Here is an 18,534-nt window from a genome sequence, read left to right on the forward strand (position 1 = left end):
CATGAGAAAGCAACGGTTGCGTAGCGTAACAGTGTGCTACTTTCTGCCCCTGTTCCATTTCAGTTTTGCCTATAGTTGTCCAACACCCAATAGCCCAGAGCTGCCACCCAGAGGCCCCTTCCACGAGCTGGCTTATTTGCCTGTCAGTCTGAGTCCCGGCTTCTGTATTATGCGGCTGTGCACTTTGCTGAAGTTCTAATATAATTTCCATACGCTTCCCACAGCCTGAAGTAGGTAATTTGTTCTTTCAGTTCAATAAATACGCGAATCACTTTTTGGGTAACTCTGAGATCAGGCTTTAAGTTGTTCACCTTCAAGTGAAAGAGTTCTTGGTAAGAAGTGGGTGGAGAGAAGTAAGCTCACTACAGGGGAACTCAGAGTGTAATCAGAACGCAGAGAAACTTCCTCTCTTTTTTCCTTCCTTGCTAGGCTGAGCTGCTAGTGACTCTTTCACAGAACTTAGGAATGTAAAGGGAGGACGCAAAGAGGCCCCTCCAGACAAGCCTTTCTCAATCAATTAGCTTGCAGCCATTACTTGTGACCTTAGGTCACACAGCATAAGTGTGTGGGGTGTGCCTTCAGGGATCCCAAGGCTACTTATTACAGCTAAGATAACCAAAATCAAGCAGACACTAGTATCTAGAAATATTTTTAAAAGAAAACATGCTAAAGATACGAAATAGACCAAAGGTAAATTCCAAATTTCTTTTTGCAGGAGCAACAAGTAATTCAGTCAAAGATCTTTTTTTTTTTTTTCTATTAAGAAATCCAAAACAATATATTTTTTCCATGTTGGATCAAACAGGACTTAGAACAAAGCAGCAAAGCATTTCTTTTATATTAAATTTCAAGTTGGGAATATAGAAATGACAAAATAATGTATCATATAGTCACAAATATCACTTAATCACTTTGGTTCCTAGGTTTTGTTTTAGTTTCTTTTTTTTAAAGATACTGACATTATCTCTAACTGCAAAGTTATACTACTATAAACAAAGTTCTCTAAGCTCAGGGAAATTGAAATCTTACCACTTTGGGAGATAGGAATAGTTATTTTAAACTCTTTCAAGATTACATATTATCTTAATGTCATGATTTCTCTTATTCTCATAACTACTTTCATTAGAATTTTGTTTTGTTCTCTAGTTAAGACAAAATGCTTCCTCTCTTTAAAATATATATAAAAATGAGAGTTCAAAATAAAAGAAAATAAGTGAGACACTAAAGAGAAAAGCAATCTTTTAAAACTACAGGTTTGTTCAAACTTCATACACTAAGTTTGCATATTCCTCAAAGAAAACACTTTAAAAGTAACAGCCACCATCATTATCAGTAAGTTAGTGACACAAAAATATCAGGGAATTTTATTTCAAATCAAATTCATGCTTTTGAATAGTACGATCCAATTAAAGAGCACATATTTTATAGTAATTATATAGACAGTCACCCCCCCTCCAATAGCCATGATTCAAAGATGGATTTGCCACACCACATTTTCTCACCCTATTTACTTGGTGATGCCACAAAGCGTCATCTGGTGTAGCCCTATATAGGAATGGCAATACTGCATATAGATGCTGAACTTAGCATTTCCATCCCATTAACCTTTAGTTGACCAATGGAATTACCTTCAAATTGGACACTGTCTGACTTAAATAAGACAAACAAACCAAAGACGCAAGAATGAATAAAGCAGGTGAGAGAAATAGGATCAGATAATAGTATCTAGTGGACAGGATCAGTTTTGAAAATGTAGTAATAAAGAACGTAGTAATTAGAGTGTTAAAATCAGTTCTGGGTGGTGGTTAAGGCGGAAACGGGTTTCCACTTTCTCCAATATACAGTAAGAGTCATTGATAGGTTTGGGTTGACATTGCCTCTAATTAAGTTGAAAAAGTAAAATAAGTTAATACAAATATCAAATCATTATATGTTGTATACCTAAAACTAATATAATGTTATATGTCAACTATATCTCAAAAAAAATCAAACCTTGCACAAAACTCTTCTCCCATGTAGTAACAAAAATAAAATTAAATAAAAAAGTTAGATGGTAATAATAGTAATAACAACAATAATAATAATGTCTTGGCACCTTTTAGTGATTCAGTTGCGGCTTTTTTATATACTGAAAACAAGCATTATTCCAGAGCATTCTGGGCTATGTGGGCAACAGAGATGCAGAAAATCAAGAATTCTAATTACTAAAGGGAAAAAAAAGAATTCTAATTACTGCTTGAAAGATATCTAGTCTTCAAAAATTCTATGATTCAATGCCACCCTGTAATTCTATATTCCATTTCATCTGTTATGAAGAACAAGCTTTGTTTTCTTTTTCCCTTATTAAAAAACTAACCACTAGTTCCTAACAGTCAACGAGGTCACCAGCCTTGAACAGCAGAAGTCCACAGTCATCACCTCAAGGATCTGGTGTCGTTTGCAACAGAGTTTCTGCATGCACAAAACAAAAGAGTTTCTGATAAGTGCAGAAGGGTCACTAGTAACCTATATAAAACATAAAACATACACCAGCATTTGAAAGAGCTTTGGTGGTTTCATAGTCTAGAATGTCTTCTTTTATGGCCAGTTGACTAAGACAACCACAGACGTTTCTGAATTACACACAGGTTAGGAAAAGAATCCCCTTTGTGAAAGTGTGGTCTCTTACATTAAAAAGATTACTACCAGGATACTATTGAAAGAAAATAGTTTGTCAACTTGACCCCACTCAGTTGCATCTTCATTTTATGGAGAAAAAGTCTACTACTCTGTATGCAATGGTAATTTAATCAAACACTGCAGATAATTTTTGCCAAATTCAACTAATTTGAAAAAGATTTTAATAGCTTAGATAACTTTACCACGAAAACTTTATCATTTGTATTTAGAGCTACTAAGTTAGAATACATAATAAAAATGAAAATAGTTTTAAATTATCTTTCAATTAATTAAAAAGCCATTCAAAAATGATAGGATATAATATTTCTATATAAAGTTATAAGGACAATTTCTAAGCATCACATAACAAGAACAAAATATTAGTCGCTTACTATGCGGTGTTGAAATTTCCCACAGTAATTCTATGCTATATCTATGCATTTTTCCCTGCAATGCTTTGGAAGGTAGTCACTTTTGGAGAGAGGAAGAGATGAACTAAAATAAAAGGCTTGAAAAACATTGCTATCAAACTGCCAGTTTTCCAAGATACCTGATTAGCAGTCTGCCTTCATAAGGTGGTTTTACCAATTTTCTATTAAAACACCTACACAGAAAAATACCTCTTACAACAGTCCTAAAACTAAGATTAATAGAGAGAATTTCTTTACCATTCTTCTAAAGCTAATGATATTGGACTAAGAAAAAACAACAGGTGTCTATACATATAGACAGACTAGTCCTATTCATTTGAAAGTCAAAAAAGTATTTCAACATTTCTTAATTAACTGTATTCAGCTTCACGGACCCTTTCCAACAAAATTCTAGATTACCATGAATTTATTGGGTATCAAAAGAAAGTGCTACTTCTTGGGACAAATAGAGTAGCATCCTCACAGCACCATCTTTTCCTATTTTGGCATTAGTATTTGAAAACTGGAAGGGAGAGAGAAGACTGGCATTTGACACCTTACTCTTTCCAAAATTTGGTTAAAGCAATGTAGATGGTAGCAGAGGTAGGAGGATAGTGGAGAAAGGCCCATGTTAAGAATTGTGGCTTTTCCTGCTTGTGAAACAACAAGGTTTGAGACATAGGAGACCACCTTTACTTTTAAGAGAGCAATGTTAGACTTCATGTATGCTTCTTGGTCATTAGCTGGGAGATCTGCACAGCAACCTGTCACCCAGCTGGGGTGACAAGAAGGGGATTGAACCAGCAAGAAGTGGATGGTAAGAAAACAACAGGTGTCATCTGGTGGTAAACATGACATTGGATAGATCTAGGCTAATTTAGTGTTGAGCAAATAGAAAACAAATATAAAGTGGAAGCCTATATAAAAATATGATAGAGAAAATGGGAAAAGAATGTTATCAAAAGGAGAGCAATGACTGAACACATCATTTATTAAAACAGACATTTTAAATAAAATTATTGAAGACAGGACCCCTATAAGGAAGAAATGGCCTAAAATAAAGACAAAGAAAATACAATGGAAATATACATTCTTAAAAAGAAAAGAGGGTATAATGGATAAAGAAAAAAATGAAGTGAGAATAAGAAATGATGCTCCAAAAAAATCACAGGATTGATAAGGATGACAAACTTTAAAAAGTAGGGAGACAAGTTTGAAGTCTATAGCAACAGTGTAGGTGAGCTCTCTGGAAGAAATCCTGAAATACTGACTCCACACATTTTATCTAAGATGTCATAAAACATTAAGAAAAATTGGAAGCATGCTATGGAAGAGAGAAAATGTCTATAAAAATATGAAAAATTACAACACAATGCATGTAGGCTTGTACACATTATTTTAAAGGAACCAAAACCTCAATGAAAAATATAAAGAAGAAGAACAGATAATTCAAAGAAGAAATAAAAGAAATAAAAACTAAAGCAACATTGAGATATAGTATAAAGTTTTCCTATTATTTGACAATTTTAAAATTAATATTCTGGGTTATTCTATGCTTATGAATGTATAAACTGGAACAAGCTTTCTGGAAAGCAACTAGTTTATATGCACCAAAATTCTTGCATTTTTTCTTTTTATTTATCTATTTATTGAACAAATATTTATTGATTACTTACTATGTGCCAGGCATTGTCTGAGGCACTAGGGAGAAAGTGTTTAACAAAATAGAATTTCTGCTCTCATTTAGCTTAGATTCTAAGAGGTAAAGAGAGACAAGAAACAAGTAAACATAACATGTTAGATACTGTTGAATACTAACATGAAAAATAATGCAGGCTGAAGGGATAATGAATGATTTTGGAGATGGTGGACATGACATTTTACATAGATGCTCAGGGAAATATCTCTCTGATATGATAATGTTAGATCAGTAACCTGAACACAATGTAGGGGTCTATCATGATAATATATGGGAGAAAACATTGCCAGAGAGGCACCTGCCAGTGAAAAGGCTCTGAGCTGAGGCATGATTCTCAGTAACATTGTATTAAAGATGTACTATAGCAGTGATTCTTTTGTAAGAAAGTCATAAGTGAGACAGACCAACATTTTTGTATAAAGTTGTTTATACTGTCTGCAAAACTGAAAATAAGAGTAGATCAATTTGTATTATACAGCCATTTAAAATCATTATTTTAGGAGTTGTTATTAATATTATTATTATTGAGTTATGAACCTTAGGTAAACAAAAGCAGGAATAAAACAAACTCCAGATAATATATGATTCCAATTTTGTAAGATGAATGTCTTTGAATATAGTAAAAGGATCAGGTATTGAAATGTTGATAACAACTGTCATTTCTGTATAGCAGAATCATGGATTGTTTTACTTTTTGCTTTTTTTCTAAATTATTTTAATTTAACTGTATTTCTTTTATTAAAGAAAAATATTCATTAAACAAAAGGAGAGGCAGGCATTACTAACTTAGGTATACTCCAGCATTCCCTTTATCACAAACCTTGAAGCTTTCAACTTATTTTGGATTATTTATTCTCTCAAATATAGTCAGTTAGTACTTGAAAGGAGTCTTTTTGATAATTAATTGAAGAGTTACCCCTTCCCTTCCATCTCACTGCTTCTACCCTGTTACTTAAATCTATAGGAAAAAATTTAAAGTATATGTAAAATCACGTTCATGTATGTATATACCCTTTGTTTTCTCCTTTGAGAGCATATGGCAAGTGTCATCTCCTTCACTCAGTGACAAATGCCCTCTCACAGCATCTACTACTTTGACCCTTAATTAGATCTTCCCAGACAATCTAAAATAATTCATGTCTGAGACCCTCCCTATCTATATGGGTCCCAAAGGATTGGGGCAGCAGCAGGAGAGCAAGAAGAAAATCTTACTACAGTTTAGGATGTGGGTAGCAAAATGGGTGAGCAAGCAGGGAGTTGAGTGAGGTTGTTTAACAAGAAAAAGTAAAAGAAGAAAGAAAAGAGAGAGAGAGAAGAAGGAAGGAAGGAAAAAAGGAAGAAACAAAGAGAACAGAGAACGCTACAAAAATGGTTCATTAATATAGAGTGAAAGCTGAGTGAGGTAGTGGAACATAAAAGCAAAATCTCATGCTGAAGAACAAGAGTCCAGGTTGGCCCAAAGTACCCAGTTCAACAACTTTTGTTGCTTCAATAAATATATAAAAAATAAGTCTAGGTCCTATCATTTAAAGATCTTGTTAAAACAAACAAACAATAAAACAAGTAAAGGGAAAAAAATACGGAGTTTAGAAATAGGAAAAAAGGGAGAGAGAAACAGAGAAAGAGCAGAGAGAGAAAGAGAGGGAGACAGAGAAAGAGATGAACTGGTATAATCTGAAAAAAATAAATGACTAGAATAGAAGCTAGGAAGGAAGAGAAAACATGGCTCCTGAAGAGGTGATATGAAATTCATATGTAAGTGGTTCTGACATGTGTTGCTGTATCAGTATATGTAGAGGCTTTAGAAGAGAATGTGGAAAGTAGTCTAATTGGACTGGAGATGGTGGCAGGTGGGGTTGAGAAAGCTAGAGTGGCTGGAAAGTATGAGTTTGATTCAGATCAAAGAAAATAAACAGATTTACAAACTACAGGGAAATGGAGAAAAGTCACAGATTGGGACAAATTGGGATGGGTCATGTGCCTTGCTTAGTGACAGGTAAAAGCTAAAGTCTGATTCTGTGGGAAAATATATAGGGGGCAAGTGCTGAGCTCCTCAGGGTAGGATCTTCCGTGAGGCCAAGGCTGAACTGCAGTCCTATTCAGATTGTCTTGGATCACACATGGGATACTGAGAAGTCCCCATGCACATTTATGTCAGTAGAATCCATCCAGTCAAATCATTGCTCTAGCTCTTGGCAGCTAAATCTGCCTGGGCCCCAGAAACAGACCTAGGAAGATAGAGCAGTAGCAAGTTCAGGGAAAAGAAATTAGAAGCATTAGGCAGATGTGCTCTAGCATATTAGGGCTCACGCAGGGTAGCAGAGTTCAGGCAAGAGCTAGAGTCGAGACTCTATTTGGCACTTACAGAGGAATGTCTTTGAGATAGAGCAAGACTTTCATGCGCAGGTCGTGAAGAACATGCTTCAGCTTGAGGGGTGTGAAAGGGCCAGCCTACCCGAAGTTATCTTTTCCTGTAGCTCCTCTTGGTTTGTCCTTCTCTTCCTTGGAGATTTTGATGTCAAAAATTCCGATAGTACCAAGACATTAATTCTAATATGGGTGAAAGACTATATCTGGAAACTCTTATGAAGAGAAATACAGAACACATGAAGATTACATTCACCTCTTTACAACTACTATCAGGCTTTAGACTAGGATATTTGGGACTGCCCAGGGGAAATTCTGGGTTAGGAGATATTGCCAAGAATGGCAAGCCTGCCAGGATTAGTGGTGCTAAATTCAAGTTAATACTATATACCAGGGGTACCCTGGAGGGCGGCACAGCAGGAGGTGAGTGGCAGGCGAGCTAGTGAAGCTTCATCTGCCACTCCCCATCACTCCCCATCGCTCGCATTACCACCTGAACCACCGCCCCATCCCCAGTCCATGGAAAAATTGTCTTCCACGAAACCTCTAAAACCCTTGTTATACTGTACCCGAAGCTCTGGTTGTTGTTATTAACATTTAGACTATTGATTTAGATAATCCTAAAGAGTTAATCTTTGGCAACATACTACTGTCCTGAGGTTTTTGAGCCTAAATCCCAGTGACCAGACCTAAATTTCCAATTAGAAGAGGATACAGTGGGCTACTGAACACAAAGGGAGATAAAGTTCTGTGATTCCAGTTCTAAAACTTTCAATAAAGAGCTGTTTTTCAGATCCTAACTGCTATTTAATTAGATAGGGAAATTGTTGCCATGTTTGTCATTTTGTCCCCAATTCTTAGCTAAATTAACTTTGAAGCTTTTAATGAAAGGAAATTGATTCTAACTATGGCATGTGCTCAAAAAGTTATGGAAAGGTCTGAACTAAAGCGCTTTGGAATATATTATACAGATTACACATTATAAAGTTTATTCTTTCCTTGCTTTCTTTTTTTCAGAAAACGAAGCTCAAGAAGAAATAGTCACACGGGGCAGGTTACTTGTAAATATAGAGAACTGTAAAGACCTGCTATGAGGTGCTGTCTTTTTTAACACCTGTCAAAAAGAGAACACTTTAGTTTGCTGAATTCCAATGGAAGCCATGGACAATGTCTTGGCTCTTCCTTTTTACTGGCTAAATATGTGTTGAATTAATGAACTGTATATTACAAAAGGATAAAACAGTGGGATATAATTTTTAATGAGTACAAATCTATACAAATTTCTCCCAAGAACCTGGAATTGGGATGGCCGTCCTTAAAGATAGAAGCTCTGAGTATATTTTAAGAATTTTTTTTTTTTGATGTGGACCATTTTTAAAGTCTTTATTGAATTTTTTACAATATTGCTTCTGTTTTATGTTTTGGTTTTTTGGCCCCGAGGCATGTGGGATCTTAGCTCCCCGACCAGGGATCAAACCTGCACCCCCTGCATTGGAAGGCAAAGTCTTAACCACTGGACCACCAGGGAAGTCCCTCTGAGTATATTTTAAAAGGCAGAAAGTACAAACAGTGGACAAAAGACTGTTCTGGGCATAAAGATTGGTAGATATGTGAAAATGATCATTTAGTGAAAGAAAGGATGAGGAAAATTAACCAGAGGTTTCCATTGACTGGTTCCTTCATACCTCGCATCCCACTAGACTTTCTGCACCACAAGGGGCACACTACCTAGAGGTGATCCAGCAGCCAATCTGTTTCTCATATCCATGACTTTTCTCAGATTGTCTCCAGTGTTTGGAGAGCCTTGCTGCCACAATCTGTTCCACTGTTCCTCTTTTTTCAAATAACTTGTTCCTTCTTTTTTTGAAGACGCAACAGAGGTATCACTTCCTCTGCACCTGCCCAGACTCAATTGGATCCCTCTCCCCCAGCTTCCAATTGCACTCTGTGACAGCTAGCATTGCACTTACCACTTCCACTGAGTGTTACAATGCCATCACTCTGCCGTTTTTGTTTCGTAATTATCTCTTCATTCCATTCTCTCGTCTTTGTCTCATCACCTCTGCTTTGGCTCTGGTCATTGTCATCTACTGCTCACCTGGTCTCTTACAAGAGACCCCAACTCATCTCCTGGCTTCTCTTCATCACTTAGATAATCAGAATACTGCTAGAGTTTTCTTCCTGATGGGTCATGACAGTTTCCTGCTTTAAGCCCATTTTTTCTCCATTTCCAAAATAATAAACATCTAAACTTCCTTTACATAGCAGAACTATATTTATCATAATCTGATTCCAACCTTTATAGTCTCATGACCCTATACACCCCCACCCTTAATCTATGCTCCAGGCATATTAAATGTCTTGCCATCCAAAGAAATTCATGCTCTTTAACATGTGTGTGCCTTATGTGCAGGCAGTTCTTTTTATAAGATGCTTTTTCCTTGTTTATTTCTCCATAAAACTCCAATTCATGTCCTAAGACCTTGCTCAGGTTCTACTTCATAAATCCTCTCAGTCTCTGTCAAGCAGAGCTATTTGCTATGTGACTGTGAGACCACAGCATTTTGCTCATATATCTAATATAGAACTTACAGTATCACATTTTAGTTATTGATTTTTATTTCTGTTTTTGAATTTATGTCTTACACCAACTAAATGTTGTTTTTGTTCCTTTTCTATGCCAATAGTTGGTGAGCTCATGGAGGGCAATAAAACTGCTTTATTGGTTCTATATTTCCAAAGCTTACCACAATGCCCAACACCAAGTAAATAATCAATAGAAGGGAAGGGAAGAAAAGAGAAGGAAAGGAGTAATATCCATTTGACAGGAGATACTATGTAATATGAGGAGAGGAATAAATGAAGACACTGTTAAAAGTTCCATAACTGGGAAAGCTCCAATGCTTCTGAAAGTGAGCATACTCCTTATGGCAGGAATAGAATTATGAGAAATAAAACTATCTTAAAGAATTAAAGGATTCCAGTTTCAAGAAGCTGAAATAAATATCTTCCTACATCTTTCTTCTTTCAATAATCATCACAAAGCATGAAGGAGAAAAAGAAACTCTAATACAAACGGTGTTTGTTTCCTGTGACTGCGGTAACAAATTCCTACAAACTTGGTGGCAGAAAACAACAGAAATTAATTTTCTTACAGTTCTGGACACCAGAAGTTCAACATCAATTTCACTGGGCTAAAATCAAGATTTTTGGTAGGGCCATGTTCTCTCTGTAGGTTCTGCAGAAGAATCCTTTCCTTGCTTCTTCTAGCTTCTGGCGGCTTCTATATTTCTTGGCATTCCCTGGCTTGTAGCCACATCACTTCAATCTCTACCTCTATCTTCATATCACCTTCTCTGCTATGTGTATCAAATCTCCCTTTGCCTCTCTCTTATAAGAACACTTGTGATGGCACTTAGGGCCTACCTGGATAATCCAGGATAGTCTCCACATCTCCAAGTCCTTAACTTAATTACGTCTGCAAAGACTCATTCTTCAATAAGGTAACATTCACAGATTCTGGGAATAAGGACATGGACATATTTTTGGAAGCCATTATCAGTCTACCAAACAAACCCAAATATTTTCTAAGACTAGGGACTTTTATAACTTTAAACCACAATCTATAAAGGCAGAAAGTGGGTGGAATAGTGGCATTTTATTTAACAGAGTGGAATAAAGACAAACCAAAGGTAAATAGCAGATCCTAATTACAAATAACAAACATACCCACACAATAATATTCAAGAAAAGCTCAGACACTGAAACATCCAGGTATTGTCAAAGGTGGGGTTGAGGCTAGGATTTGAAAAGAGACAGACTGTTTGAAAAACGGTAAGAGGAGCAGTTAGACACCTATCTATGATCACACATCCACTATAAAGGAAGCAGAGGACTAACTTCTCACTTCTAAAGGAAAGAAATGGTATCTGGAGAAATTGAACTAGAACGGCCCTAATCTATAACACAAAAGGCAGCAAAGAGACATGGTACCAAAAATTGAAAGGTTACTTGAAAGTCTAAGTACACAGAGAACTCTGAACCCCAACCTTCCCTAGCTAAGTCCCAGGGTGTTTATATACTCAAACAAAAGAGTAAGAATTCTTCTCTTGAGTAAATAACTGCCAAAAGAAAAATAACGTCAGATACAGGTGTTAATGTGTCTTGCCCACCAAAAAAGCTAACTGCCAACCTGATGGATCAAGAGTGAAGCCTTCCTGCTGACAAACACCCCTCCTGTGCACAAAATTCTAATTAGGTTTTCAGTGCCGCCTTCAAAAATATGATTAGAAAGTCAAGAATCATCACTGGGAATCCATCAAGGAAAAAACAGGAAACAAAATAAGTGAAAGGAATGAAGGAACTCAGAGAAATAGTGAATGTGCAGTGAGAAGACTAAAATTTCAAAGAAATAATAAATAATGTCCCCAAATATGAGAAAAGATATTGCCTTGGTGAAACAAGACAGGATGCAATTAGAAAAAAAATAAAAGAAGCAAGCAAAGAATAACAAGTATGATTACTAATTTAACCTAGGCGCATCACAAGTAAAATTTAGTAAAAGTGTTAAAAGATAATGAAGAGTAAACTGAAAAAGAAAAATTAATAAATAGAGGGGAGAAAAGACTTTTAAAAGTAGATAGTCAATGGAGATAATCCAGCACTCATAAATGTTAATACAAGAAATGGAGATTAGAGAAAATGTTAGTGAAGAAATTATTAAGGACATAATACCAGGAAATTTCTCATAATTGGCAGCATGAGCCTCCCAATTGAAAGGATCTATCAAGTGTCCCAAGACCAGGGATGAAGAAAAACCCACACTAAAACATATTCTGGTAAAATCTGTAACACCAGAAATAAAGATCTCAAAATTTTATTAGTGAGAAAAGTAGGTGATATATAAAATATCAGGATCAAAATGACATTGGTCTTCTCAACAGCATAAGAAGCTTGAAGGTAGTAAGAAATATTTTTAAACTTCTGAGCAAAAATTATTTTAGATCTATAATTCTATTCCCAAAGATTCAATGAAGTATCAGGTAGAATAAAGACATTTCTCAACGTACAAGCTTGTAAAATATTTATCACCTGTAGAACCTCTTTCAAAACATTACCAGAAAATAGATAGCTAGTGGGAAGCAGCCACATAGCACAGGGAGATCAGCTCGGTGCTTTGTGACCACCTAGAGGGGTGGGATAGGGAGGGTGGGAGGGAGACGCAAGAGGGAGGGAGATGGGGATATATGTACATGTATAGCTGATTCACTCTGTTATAAAGCAGAAAGTAACACATCACTGTAAAGCAATTATACTCCAATAAATATGTTAAAAAAAAAAATTACCAGAACATAAGCTCCAGCAAAAAAAGAAAAAAAACTAGTAAAAGGAGAACATAATTTGTAGAGAGAAGAGGCTACAACATCATAAAGTGAAAAAAGTAAATTTCAGAATGACAGCCAAAAAAACCCTGAATGACATCTTTTTGCAGGATACTTTAGAGAGCAACTAGACAAGATAAAAGTGGGAGGAGAGGGCCCAGGAAGGATTATTTCAAGGGAAAAAGTAAGAAAAAATTCTTGTTGAATGCTATACATGATCTAACCAACTTGCCTACCTAGAAAATTGAATAGAGAAGCATTTTATAAAGATTTTGAAGCTTTGGGAAAGATAGCAAAAGAAGAAAGGAAGAAAGGAAGGAAGGTAGGAAGGGAGGGAGGGCGGGAATGAGGAAGGGAGACAGAGGAGAGGAGGAGGAACTGGGCAAAAAAAGAAAAATAAATAAAGTACTTATCTAAGGGAAGACAAAAATTCTACAATGAGGGGAATATCATTATATCATATCACCAGTCTCAGAAGTAAACTCTATTTGTACAGTCTTCATATTTAAAAACCCGGAAATAAACTAAAATGGTGATGTAGCTATAATGGAAGAATAGAGAAAAAAATTTTGGAGTTTTAAGAGACTTTAAATTTTCATGTTTACCAGTAAAAATTCAATCAACAAGATCTAAGTTGAGGAATCATAAGCAGACCTATGCACATTATTTAAAAAATACAGAATTAAAATAAAACTTAAAGAAGTTGTAAGTGATTTCTCTCTTGCACTGATGCGAAATGGTTTATTTCTTTAGGTATTTTTTTACCTTTAAACTTATTTGCATTTTAAATATGTGTGCATATATTTATTTGATAAAAATAAGTTATTTTTTAAAAGAAATATTAAACTTATTTAACGTAATCCTCTCTCCTTTGTTTAGAATTATGTCAAATCAAACAGGAATATGTTCTCTATTTTCTTTAAAATATTTCCACAAAAGTAATTATATTACTAATATAACTTTATTAAATGAATGAATGAATGTATAAATGTATGCTTTAGTAAAACATTCTGCTCTTCATAAAGAAATGAAATATTGGATACAGTGTAATATTTCTAAACAAGTTATTAAATTTGATATTAAATATACTTCTTGAAGGAATCTATAGAGCACACTTGATAGAGAAAACAGTTTCTTTTTTAAAGGGAATATGCATTCCTAAAGTTATTTGTATTATTTTTACCTGACTTCCAGAATATTTCTTCAAGAGAAGCACTAGTTAAGTATTGTTATTCATTCCCATCTTCATATCATCTATAGGTGTACCTGTGCCAATTTTATAAACTTGTTAAGTCTTATTTATCTTCCTTAACTCTAAAACAAATTTAATGCAAAATTATATCTTTCAGAGTATAATGGCCCTTTAAAAATAATATTCCCACCAAACACAGAGAGCAAAGTACAAAGAGTTTACAAAACAGGATGAGATTCTCCATTATTATTTCTGGAGAGCATCCTAGTCTGATGTTTTTCCTTCTGCCATTCTTAGAGAAAGTACATTATCCATAACAGGTCAGTCCAAATCCTACTTATTTCCTCAGGAATAAGGGTCAGGCAACATGCAGTATCCTTGGGAAAGGAGCCTAAAATTACCAAAAAGGTCATCTCAATAAGACATCAGGAAGCACAACTGTTTCCATTGACACGAACATAATGAAAACAAAATGCTCTAGAACTATGTGCTTTGTGAACCACAGTTTGTAAAAATATCACACATGCTGTGTTTTGACCACCCAAGAGAAATCAAAGTCACTGTATCACTCTACAAGCAACTCAGTCCTACTGATGTTTATGATTCTAAAATCAGGAGCATGTTCCTGGGACACAGTCAGTATCTGCTAGGGCAATGTTAGAAAAAAGCTTTAAAATGCCCTCTTTGTTCCTGACCTGCTATGGGAATTCATGGCATGCGACATCAAAGGAGAAAATTCAGGTCACCTCTGTTGGATGTAGTCATGTGGGTGTGTGAATTAAAAATATGCAACAGGGAACCTGACAGGTTCCTGTTTCAATCCAGTCTCTTCTTTGACTCCTCTCAAGGTGATCCTTATCAATAATCAAAGGAGAGGCCTCAGACCATTTTTGGGATGTGCTGGTTCTAAGAAAAGTGATTTAGGAAAGTCAAATACTCCAACACTTTCAGGAAATGACCAATAAAAAGGCAGGCCAAAATCTTGGTAGCTCAAAGGGAAAAAAGAATGTCTGAGAATATTTCTGTTTCACCATGAAATAGATGAGAAATCAAGCTGTTCAGGCACAGCTGGAGAATGCGTAGAAGTGAGCTGTAGCGTTCCTACTTTAGCTTCTCAAGAAGCTAAAGGTTTTGATGCTATTAGGACATAGCTTGAAAGGATGATGTTTCATAGTGAGCAAGTGATCAACCATCTAGCAGCTAAGATCAGTGGATCCCGTTGAGTGGTCAGACCCTCAAAGGAATGGGTCACTTGTGTCTAAGAATTCAAAGCTTATATCTTACAACTGATAAAAGGGAAGAGATATCAAAACATGGTAGTCTGTACTAGTCAAAAACAGTGGTCAACTGATAGATGCAAGGTAAGAAAAAAATAAACAAAAAATAAAATTTTTGTATTTTGACCAAGTTTTCATTTTCATCATTCTAAGGCACTTCTGCAATTTGATTTTCAATTTTCTTCTCACCCAAATTGCTGTGTCACCTTCTTTCCATCTAACAAAATCCTGCCCATCTTTAAAGGCTCCTCTCAAATTGTACCTCCTTGGAAATTATTTCCCTAACCATCCTAGATCATGGCAGTCTCTACTGAACTCATCTAAGGCTCTCTCCGCAGTTATCTTATGCTATCTTGAGATGTTTTAAGTGTATCTCCATTTGTTTAAGCCAATGCCTTGTCTCCTTTGTTACAGTGCAAATCCCATTAGACCAAGAACAAAGCCTTCTGTTTTCTGTTTTAATTTCTTACAGCTAGCGTCTTCATCTTACACAATTAATATGTAATGGTTGACAAAAGAACCAACATAAATGTTTTCATTTAGGGTAAGTAATATTGGATGGCTCCTGCTTGTCTTATAAGACATGTTACAAAGAAATTTATGCAGACCTTGTGAAGAAATAGTATCCAATCTCTTAAAGCTTTTATTTTTTTTTAGTTATTTAGGAGCTTGGCTTAGAATAAATGATAAACAATAGATGGATAATATTTACAGAGAAGTTTCTGAGTTGCTTGTCAGTAATTCTACAAGTTACCTGGATATTTATGAGTTCGGTAAAGACTTTCTTTGTAATTTGTTCCCTCTACACAAGAGCAGGCTGGGTCTGAAAAATACCTTCAGACATGTTATTTCATTTAAAATTTTAAGAAATGAATTGCTTTTTAAATGATACCAAATTCAAGGTAATATATTAAACACTGACTTTCTTAAGCATGTCTAAATTCACACCTAAGTTTAGTTCAAAGTTAGATATGGTTTTTGAAGTACTTTTTTGAAGATTAATTTTTCCTCAATGAATATTCAAATGATCTGAGAAAAATAGGTCTTAGGAGAACACAAAGCTTGTAAACTAAGAAATATTATCAGCCATGCACAGAATAAAATATATTAAATAAAAATTAAACTCGAGAAACATGAAAAACTCTTCTATGTTCATAACCAACTTGAAAATACTATAGCAAAACTTTCTGAAAGAGCTTTCATTATTTGTATGAATTATTTTTTGCTTACACCATTTCCAATTATAAATTTACACATTTAAAATGAGTAAAATAAGAAAAACACTGTAAAAGACAACTGAGTTACATAAGGACTTAAATACAGATTTGAGGCTCATTATGTGGTCAGCTATGTGACAGCTACCTAGTAGACAAAAATTATACAGTCCTTGCTGTCAGAAAGATGAAAAAATGAAATAGACACACATATAGGGAAAGACACCTGAGTGCAAATAATACAGATTTTGATGTAAAAGAGAGAAAGATATAAATCTATGCTCTGTTGCTTTCTACCAGAGGGAACTTGGGAAAGTTACTTATATTCACTCTGCCCAGTTTCTTCACCTTTACAACAAGTACAGTAGTTCCTCATTCCCTGGTTGCCATGTGAATTAAATGAGACATATTATACAGAACACCTAGCAAAATCCATGGAAAACTATGGTCATTCAACAGGTGTACGCTCCCTTTCTGCTCTACCCAAAGATGTATTAGTTCAAGACAGCAGAGTCTAATCTTACTGGAAAGAAAAAGACTGCAACATCCAGACAAGGTTTTATAGAGAAGGGAGGAATTTAATGGACCTTTAGGACAGGAGAAAAATTGCAGCAACAGAAAAAGTGTTTAGAGAGAGTAAAATGTGTTTACCAAAAAGTAAAAATATAAGTAAAGGTGAAAATACACATAAATGGAAAGATAAAACTGGATGGAAGAAGGGCTTATGTGGAAAAAATAATTACATAAAAAATAAGTAAAAATGTAAGAAGAGGATGGGACCATGAATTCCAAGTGGAAGAGTGGGGACATCTTGGAAAGGCAATGAAACCTCCTGAGCATGGCAAAGAGAACTTATTTTCCCAGAGATAAATGCTAATGTTGTTATCAAACTCAATTATTACCACTCTAACTATGAAGCCTTTCCTTTTGGAAATGTACATTTCTTTCAATTACTGCAAATAAAAAATTACCTTTCATTCAAGTTTAAGTTGAGTTTTTATATAAGAGAAATTTTTCTAAAGAGCATTACTATATTTTGCTCAAATTATATTGTGTTTTTAAGAAATGGCCAACAAGGCAACAAAAACCCTCTCAAGTAATTATTTGTAAGTATGCAGAATTTGGACCAGGCAAGAAATAGCAATGCATGTCTAAGTCTAATACTCATAAAATGACCATGGTTTGGGAAGCAGAGCAGATCACTAACTAAAAACACTATAATAGATTTTTAATGGCCCTCTGTGGAATTCTTCAGATACAATAAAAACCCTTTGTAATGAAAATAAATAGCATATATTATACTTACTACTCAGTAAGAACTTATTCTATATACCTGCAACATTTTTCGACAGGAAGAGTCACGCAGTCTAAAAAGGTCCTTCCAAACAGGCTATTTTATTTATTTTGTCCCTCCTCTCATAATTTCACCCTATTTAAGGTAATGGTGCCTTTCTGTTTTTGGTGTATGATACCTATTATCATCTATAGCTCATATGTAGTCTCGCAGCTCTGTTTCAAATGATGATTTAACTATCCTGAAAAAGAAGGAAAAGGAATTTTGGTATTCAGAGCAATATAAGACCAAAGTGCCTTGGGTCTACCCAATCCTAGAATGCTATTCAGTTTTGAAAGCTCAGATAAACAGAACTTACTTTCACTGACTAAAATGAAAGCATATTAAAACTCAGCTCAGATGAATTAATAATAGTAATCCACCTTTCTTGCATTTATTCAGGATGTCCTGGACTGCTTAGTTTTATTGAAAAGGTGGAGAGGGTTGTGGGGAGGAACAAACAACTTCTATAAAATGAGGAAAACAAACAGTGTCTTAATATCTCATTATTTTATATAATATTAATATTACTCATAATATTTCAAATCCAGTTGACATTGGCACTTCAATAAAATAAATAATAAATCTATCACAGAACTGTTTTGTTTTGTCATACTCTTACTTTGATTTCGAAATCCTGGATCATTCTTAAATTTAGTCTAATATCAAGAAAAGCTTGCATTTTGCAGTGACTTCCCTTCTAAAGCACTTTTTAAGATTTATTTTATGCATAATCAAAATAGGTCTGAAGAGAAACCACTGGCAAGGTCGGTGATGGAGAAAGCTGCTGTAGCAGACGAGGCAATGGCTTCCCAAATGACTCTTTCCAGCGAATAGAGGACAAGATCGTTTCTAGAACTCTCAAGCCAGTCTAGGACTCTATGTCCTGAGCCATGCTCCAATCTCTCTAATTTATCTGAACCTCAATCTTATCTTCACAGGTTAAAAAGAAAGTATAAATCTCAACTAAATCTGGAGAAGAAAGACCCATAAAAATTAATAA

The 18,534-nt window shown here is 35.1% G+C and overlaps 1 protein-coding gene across 11 annotated transcripts in view; it reads right to left on the reverse strand.

The window, feature by feature from the left end:
* Positions 1-18,534, reverse strand: part of LOC309628712 (uncharacterized protein) — a 454,132-nt gene that overhangs the window by 425,050 nt on the left and 10,548 nt on the right. For all 11 annotated transcript variants that reach the window (XR_014244646.1, XR_014244647.1, XR_014244648.1 and 8 more), the window contains exon 1: positions 1-18,534. This exon is cut by the window's right edge and continues 10,548 nt beyond it. Coding sequence is in view for 4 of the 11 variants with exons in the window: in XM_082392007.1 (XP_082248133.1) it covers positions 1-211 (211 nt within the window). In the remaining 7 variants the exon portion in view is untranslated.

This window comes from Balaenoptera borealis, assembly GCF_965194805.1.
Source record: "Balaenoptera borealis genome assembly, chromosome: 5".
Taxonomy (NCBI): domain Eukaryota; kingdom Metazoa; phylum Chordata; class Mammalia; order Artiodactyla; family Balaenopteridae; genus Balaenoptera; species Balaenoptera borealis.